Source organism: Caloenas nicobarica, chromosome 2, assembly GCF_036013445.1.
Source record: "Caloenas nicobarica isolate bCalNic1 chromosome 2, bCalNic1.hap1, whole genome shotgun sequence".
NCBI lineage: Eukaryota > Metazoa > Chordata > Aves > Columbiformes > Columbidae > Caloenas > Caloenas nicobarica.
Window position 1 is genome coordinate 35,228,445 of NC_088246.1, and position 8,065 is coordinate 35,236,509.

Consider the following 8,065-nt stretch of genomic DNA (forward strand, 5'->3'; position numbering starts at 1 on the left):
GTATTTCTACATTCAGTCCTTCAGTAGAAATGTAATCTAGTGCTTATGCTGTTTTTACTTTTTCCAAGACACTATACACACTATTAAACATCATCAGTGCCCTTGAAAGTGAGATGAGTGAACCTTTAAGACACTTTTCTCAAATGAGATACTCAAAATTGCAAGTGGCAGTGGAAATCTAGGCAGAGTTGAGCATTATTGATTTCCCTTTCTACCTCTAAAATGCTCACTCTTTGCTAGATAACAAGCAACAGTAAGCCAAATGTTACTTGAGATATATATATATATGATTTCTTTAAAAGCAACAAAAATATTTGAATATACATCAACAACTGTTGCTGAATTCTGTTGCTTGTCAATGATGATAATAACAGAAAGAGAATAAAAAGTATGAGGGAAGGCAGAAAATTTGTTACTGCCAAGTTAATTAGTTTCAGAAGTTAGACACTCCAAAACTCTGGAACAGTTTGACATTTAGCTTACGTGCTGTCTTCTGAATTGCTTTTCAAGTTCTCCAGCTTGTAACTTGTGGGAGTCCAGGAGAAATAAATCTTAAAACACTCGATCAGTGGCAAAAATGAAATGCATTAAACTGGCATAGAGTGTTGCAAGCATTGCTGTGCAGATCATATCATGGGGAAAACAAAGTTAGTTTTGTCTGGTGATTTCTAGAGAAGCTGTACTCAGTTAGGCTTAGGTAAAAGCATATAAGCTGAAGAGGAAGCCGTTCCTGTGAGCAAGAGACAGGCCAACCAGTTATGGGAAGTGTAGCAGTTTGTAACTGTGTGTTTGTCTCTGTTAAGCTTGCTGAGAATTGAGCTTGCCATGAGATTATTTTATAGAGAATCTTAGCTGAACTTTCATTACCAGGAATACTTAAGTTACTACGATTTTAAATCTGTAGTTACTTAGTGCAAAAAGCTTGAAGGCATTATGAGACACGTGTAAATGGCATTCACTGTTTGTAAAATGACAGTTAATAAGCTGCACTGGAACCTGTTTGGAGCAGCTCAAGAATACAAAATAAGTGTGCTGTGTATCAGAAAGCCTTGGGCTTTGTCACTTGAGAGTTCAGTGTCTGAAGCCATACAATTCCATTTAGGATTTTGATGTCAAAAGTTCATGGCTATAAGACCTTAGTAACTTAAAGAGAACCAGTAATTAAACTTCTATCTATTTTATTTAAGTTTAAATACTCAATGGTGAGGCACTGTTACTGTAAGGCAGAATTTTAATATCCACATGTGAGTTTGAATTTCCAAGTCTCAGTAGTAAATACCATTGAGAAACTCTGGCAGTGTGAAAATCAGTCAACACCATGTCGATGAGAAAAATGCATCTCACAATTTACCTGTGAATTTTTTCTTTCTTTTTTTTTCTTCCTCTTTTCCAGGCCAGTCATGTCAAAGAAGGGGGAAGTGCAGGCCTTATTCCTAGTCAGTTCCTGGAAGAGAAGAGAAAGGCCTTTGTTAGGAGGGACTGGGACAACTCAGGTGAGATTTAAAGAATTTCAGGAATATATTTTGCTCTGACGCTGTTTGTTTTGCTTTTGCTGCCTTCATAAATAGTAGAAAACTGCTGTATGAGAATACTCAGAATATTGTGAAATGCTAATTATTATATTTTGGCTTTGTCTGAAGGACAAAGGCTAAAGTATATCTTTAGTTTTCATAGATACATGAATCAGTTTTTCCACCTGCTGATGAAAAGCTAAATGAGGTGGGAAAAGCATGAGAATTAGCTGTCTTTTTTTTAAAAAAAATATATTTTTATAGTATGCACTGTTAATAAATTAATTGTGTTTCATAGATTTTTCTGCTGCTTTTTACAAAGCTTTCTAGAAAAAATAATTTTTTCTCTATGTTCAGTTCTTATTATACTATTTCATGTGGATGAAAATAGATGTGATCTGCCCTAGAATACATAAAACTCTGAAATAGTCCTTGTAAATGTAATTAATCTAAACTTGCGTATGTTCATGTAAATAAGCTTCAGAAAAACACATTTAACAAAAGTGATGAGTTTGTCTCAATTTTTATTTCTAGGTCCCTTCTGTGGAACAATAAGCAGCAAAAAAAAGAAAAAGATGATGTATCTCACTACAAGAAATGCAGGTATCTCTTAATACTAAATGAACGAAAGTTCCCTGGGCTTCCAAACTTGCAGAGTCTAGTGTATCCAAAGCTGAAAGATTTGCAGTAAAATATTTGATTATAAGTTGGATAGATCAGATAGCTTTTGTGGTTTAAAAGCAATAGTGACCAGTGAAGATATGCATCCTTCAGTAGGTGGAAGTCAGAGAAGGACTTTGTGTTAAAAGAGGAAAAAAGTGAAAGCTTTGTTGCCAGCAGGTTGAGAGATGTGATCCTTTCCCTTTACTCTGCGCTGGTGAGGCCACACCTGGAGTGTACTGGCTCCTCCCCAGTGCAAGGGAGATACAGACATACAGAGGTGATGGAGAGACTGGAACGTCCCTCCTATGAGGACAGGCTGAGAGATCTGGGATTGTTCAGCCTGGAGAAGAGAAGGCTCAGGAGGGATCTCATCCATGTGTACAAAAATCTGAAGGGAGGGTGCAAAGAGAACAGAGGCGGGCTCTTTTCAGAGGAGCCCAGTGACAGGACCAGAGGCAACAAATAACAACACAGGAGGTTCTGTCTGAACATCAAGAAACAATTTTTCCACTGTGAGAGTGACTTGAGTACTGGCACAGGTTGCCCAGAGAGGTTGTGGAGACTCCATCCTTGAAGGTATTTAATAGCCATCTGGACATGGTCTTGGGCAACCATCTCCAGGTGGCCCTGCTTGAGCAGGGGGGTTGGACCAGATGACTTGCAGAGGTCCCTTTCAACCTCAACCATTCCGTGATTCTGTGAAAACTCACTGATTTGTTAATCACAGTTTTCCCATTCTGATCAATTTTGAATTTTCTCCGTGGAAGTACAGGTAATACTGTGACCTTGTGCTGTACATGTAGGGGCAACTGTTATATTCCCTTACCAATTCAAAGGAAGAAAGATTGTGTCAGCCCTTTACATAGTATTTATATTCACATGTGGTCTGTTAATCTGTAGTAGGGTTGCCTATTTTTTTTCTTACACTACTGACTGTGTTTTAACTATTTTTTGTACGTTTCTCAATGTAGAATTTGATCGTCATGAAATCCAGATCTATGAAGAAGTAGCCAAAATGCCTCCTTTTCAGAGGAAAACACTGGTCTTAATTGGGGCCCAAGGAGTGGGGCGAAGAAGTTTGAAGAACAGGTTTATAGTACTGAATCCTACTAGATTTGGAACTACAGTGCCATGTAAGTTGTCAGTATTCCTATCATAGTATCATACCTCAAGTCTGATTATCTGGAAAATACCTGATGTTTATCCCAGTGATTCAGGATAGGAGTAATTTTGTCAGAGTGTAAAAGTTTTATAGATGGGACAGATTTTGATGTGTACTCCGTGATTTTCAGAAGTATGTTTGGCATTTGAGAGTTCAATTTCCATTTGATTTCCAAGTCACTTAATTATTTTACTAAGTGAATAATTGAAAAGATGATATGAATGAGTATTGTATCCGGTATGAAGGAGTAATACAAAGGAAATAAGCAAATGGGTGGGTAAGCAACATACAAGATGAATGGAAATAAAGGGAACAGGAGAGGATGTGCTCAGTTTTGAAACTTATGCTAGAATAATTAATTAATCTGTATATGGAACAATTATAATTGTATATTAATGTGTATTATACTCTCACTAATATAACAGGCAGTCCAGTCTCACATTTGTATTCGAAATATAAAAAGAAAACATTCAATTTATATTTGAAATATTTTGTTTAGTTACTTCACGAAAACCAAGGGATGATGAAAAGGATGGGCAAGCATACAGATTTGTGTCACGAGCTGAAATGGAGATGGATATTAAAGCTGGCAGATACTTAGAGCATGGAGAATACGAAGGAAATCTTTATGGCACCAAAATTGATTCCATCCTAGAAGTTGTTCAGACAGGAAGGACCTGCATCTTGGACGTGAATCCACAGGTATATCTGGTTTAAAGATTACAAGATCAGCTGGATTCTTGCATTTGTGGCAGTTGGTTGGACTGAGTTAGAAAGATGGAAAAAAACAACTTAGGAGTTTTGCAGAATAGTAAATAATCTTTTTAGCCAAAGAAGGAATGATGTTGAGCATTTAAAAAGGCAGTGTAGGAGTTTCTAAAATAGAAATAAGAATCTTCTCTTACGTGTTTCTGCCCACTGTAACAGACTGGTTTTGCAGTGCCCTGTAAGTCATGGGGAAATGCAGTGAGTCATTCTCAAACTTGGGTTTTTTTTTTCTTTTTCTTTGCTTCTAGGCCCTGAAAATATTGAGGACTTCAGAATTCATGCCCTATGTAGTGTTTATTGCTGCTCCAGAGTTGGAGACTTTGCGTGCCATGCACAAGGCTGTGGTAGATGCTGGAATTACAACCAAACTTCTCACTGTAAGCAGATTATTTCATATGTCGTTTGCTTTGAATGGGATGTTCTTGGATTATTTTTTTAACTTTTAATTTTAGATGGAATTTGTTTTGAAATTAATATCTCTAAGAAAAGTTAGGCAAGACTTTTGCTGATTACTTAGTAGAAGTTAATCAAATAGTATGTATAAGACAGATTGCTTCTGTCTCAAAAATAGACCTCTTACAGAGAAGTGTTGATTACAAAAATTACTTGTAATGTGTTCTTTGGTAAGTGTCACTTTTGAGTATTTGCAGCAAATGGTAGGTATTTGATAGTGGGAATTGTTTGTTTATGTCAATGTCTTTCCTTCTCTTTCCCCATCACTCCTCCCAAAGACTTTTGTTCAAGTTTGTCTTATAATGTAGGTGTGCTTTAAAAATGGAATCTGTAATCCTTGGGAAAGATATTGCAGCCTGCGTAAAAAAGAAAAACAAACAAAACAAATAAACGAAACCCAAACCCCACCAACAACAGAATGCAACTAGGCCTTGTTTCCACTGCTGCAGCAGCACATGGTACACTGTGAATGGCTGGGAGCTGCCAGAAGAAGTGTTGAATAGCTCCTTTTCCCCTTAAGTTCCTTGGATTTGTCATGTAAAGCTCAGTGGCACATTTTATTCATTAGATATTCTATCCTTTTCCAAGACACAGTGTGTAGCAGAGGGAACTGAGACATGCTTCCTCCAGAGCAGCGGATGATAAATATTCTCTTTCCCAGCTGCAGGATGAAAGAAAAAAATAAGCCAAACTTAGCAGCTAAGATCACCATCCTCTGTGTTCAGCAGTACAGCTTCCCTGCCTGGGAAAAGCCGTGGCTTGCTGAGAACTCACCATAATATTCCTTCTTAGATAGTAGCAATGTCTTGTATAATGCTGATGGGGCATCCAGAGCAGTAAAATGGGGGGTAGGTTAGCTTCCACTAAATTAATATGGGATTTTTATGCTTTTCTCTTTTCTTTTTCTTTTGTGTTTTGTTGTTGTTGTTGGTTTTGTTTTGTTTTGGTTTTGTTTTTTTCAAACCTGTGAGATCTCATTCTCTTAACCACATGAGAGACCATCCAGTCCTAGTCATGGATCCTGGTTATTATAGATTCTAGAGTCTCTGTGGGTGCTCTGCCTTTTCTCATCCCTGCCCCAAATGAACTCTGGATTTTGTGATGTGTATATGAGAAGACAAGGTTAAAACTGTTCAGACAAGTATAAAAATAATTTCCCACACTTCCTAATACTTGATTCCTTAAGGCAGGGGTGTCAAACTCATTTTCACCAGGGGCCACATCAGCCTTGCGGTTGCCTTCAAAGGGTTGAATGTATAAATGTAGGAGAAGTTACATTTATACTGTCCTAAAATTACATTTGGGCTTTGAAAGCAACTGCGAGGCTGGTGTGGCCTCCGGTGAAAATGAGCTTGACACCCCTGCCCTAAGGGATATCGTTGCCTTTGTTTTATGTGTCCTTATGAATAATAAAGAGGATAGTTACATTAAAAAAATACATCTTTACAGACTCTAAATCCTATCTGTGGACATACATATAGAGTATGATTTCCTATTTCATATTCTTGAACTTCCTGAACAAATAAAAAACAAATGTCATTTAAAGGATTATGTTCTGCTTGCTCATGCATCTCTCTATGTTATTTCTAGCATCCTAAGCCATTGCAAAAATTCTTGCTCTTGTGGTGATACATTTGCTTGTCTCCTTCGTTTACTATGAAGGAAAGGCTATTCACAAACTTACTTTTTCATTTTGGCTTTTGTATTTACAACTGTATCAGGACTTGAAAATACTTAAATTAATATTGTCAAGGGGACAAATCTCACAACTGCTTACAAAAAAAATTGCTTTTGTGTAAAAGTGGAGAGGGATTTTCTAAGAATGTAGGACTAATGAAACATACAAAAATGGTCCATGGCAGCACTTCATGAAGGCTTCATAATGTAGGAATAGAAATTTTCCGCATATTTTGCGGCTCATGTCAAAACTAAAGTAATGCAGCAGTAGTTCACACATGAGGAACTGATGTCAGGTGAGCAAGGCAGAATGTAGCCTCAAAAAGCAATAAGGTATTCTAGAGCTCTGTTCTACTAGAAATGTATCTTTCATTGTCTTTAATTCCATGCTACTTTAAATTCTTCAATTTTTTTGTGCTTTCTGTGCAAATAAAAAAGGGCACAAATATATTTATGTAACTGATTTACTTTCTCATTCCTAAAGCATTTAATTTGATTCCGATTGGATCATCAGTTGCACATACAAAACTATTAACTGCTCATTGTACATACTGGCCCAAGTTCCTGTGCTTCTATTGACTTTATTAAAAACTGCAAGATTTGCAAACATTTGGTTGCCGTATTTAACACTATTGGCACAGCTCATTCAGCCCTTTCATGCATTTTAGCTTAAGTACTGTGTGAATTTACTATAAATCAAAACTTTAATTATTTTTTAAATAGATGCTATTTCGAAGGATTTGCCAAGTCTTATGTTCTTAGTAATCTTTAAAATCTCTCTCTCAGGACACTGATCTGAAAAAAACAGTGGATGAAAGTGCTCGGATCCAGAGAGCGTACAACCACTATTTTGATCTGACCATTGTAAACGACAACCTAGACAAGGCCTTCGAGAAGCTACAGACTGCGATTGAGAGGCTGAGGCTGGAACCACAGTGGGTCCCAATTAGCTGGGTGTACTGAGAGTTCACAAGAGGAGCTGAAGTAGCAAATAAAATCAACAGCAGCAAATACACTAATGTGACGTTGTGTAGATACTGATGATAACCTACGGCACCTGTGCATTTTTACTCTGTATATTCAAAAGTACACTATTCTGAATTTTTATAAAAATGTTGAAGGGAAAGTGTACTTAAATATGTAATTTATTTTAATTTTTCTAACTTTTTACAGATAACCTTTCTATTCATATCACATGAAGGAAATGCGTTTAAGCATTTTTATATGTTTTGATTTAGTACCTTTGCCTTTTTCATCTAAGAAACTTGCAGTCATTCACTTCAACATTTACATCTTAGTCTTACATTTTCACTGTGATTAAAAAAAGGATACTTGAAACAATTTTGTAAAACTTGTTGATGTCAGTATTTAACTGGTCAAAAGTCTATAGCTCTTATTAGGAAAGAACACTAATTTTTCTTTTTCTTCCTTAACAAAATAATAATTTCATGGGAGCAGAATTTTAAGTATTAAAAGCAGCAGCCAACACATAGCTCCATTGCTTTAGCTTCTTTCGGCTTAATGCTGGTGCATTCTCCATGTTTCACAAATTCTTGATGTCTCTTGATTTAGACAACTGTTGTGTAGGTTCCCTTAGAAGTGTCTCTTAAAATAACATAAAGCAATACCTTGCAAGCTGCTCATTAGGCTGTTCTTGGAGCCGACCTGTTAGCTCGTTATGGTTGAAGTACTGACGTTAGAGAGCTTGTATCAAGGTAATTCAGTGCAATTTGAATAATGCTGAAGTAGCCTGAGAGAGAACCTGATAATGTGGAGCCTTGTTGAGTGACGCTTAATGTTTAGGAGTATTTATTCACACTTGTGAAAACAT

General features: G+C 36.7%; 1 protein-coding gene across 1 annotated transcript in view; it reads left to right on the plus strand.

Annotated features, from left to right (window-relative positions):
- The window catches only part of PALS2 (protein associated with LIN7 2, MAGUK p55 family member), a 53,715-nt gene extending 46,469 nt beyond the window's left edge, over positions 1–7,246 (plus strand). Inside the window, exons 7-12 of the mRNA XM_065628857.1 lie at positions 1,394–1,493; positions 2,046–2,114; positions 3,146–3,307; positions 3,836–4,038; positions 4,353–4,481; positions 7,021–7,246. Of these exons, the coding sequence (XP_065484929.1) occupies positions 1,394–1,493; positions 2,046–2,114; positions 3,146–3,307; positions 3,836–4,038; positions 4,353–4,481; positions 7,021–7,197 (840 nt within the window). The 3' untranslated portion in view covers positions 7,198–7,246. The remainder of the gene's footprint in view (positions 1–1,393; positions 1,494–2,045; positions 2,115–3,145; positions 3,308–3,835; positions 4,039–4,352; positions 4,482–7,020) is intronic.
- The last annotated feature ends 819 nt before the right edge of the window (positions 7,247–8,065 follow it).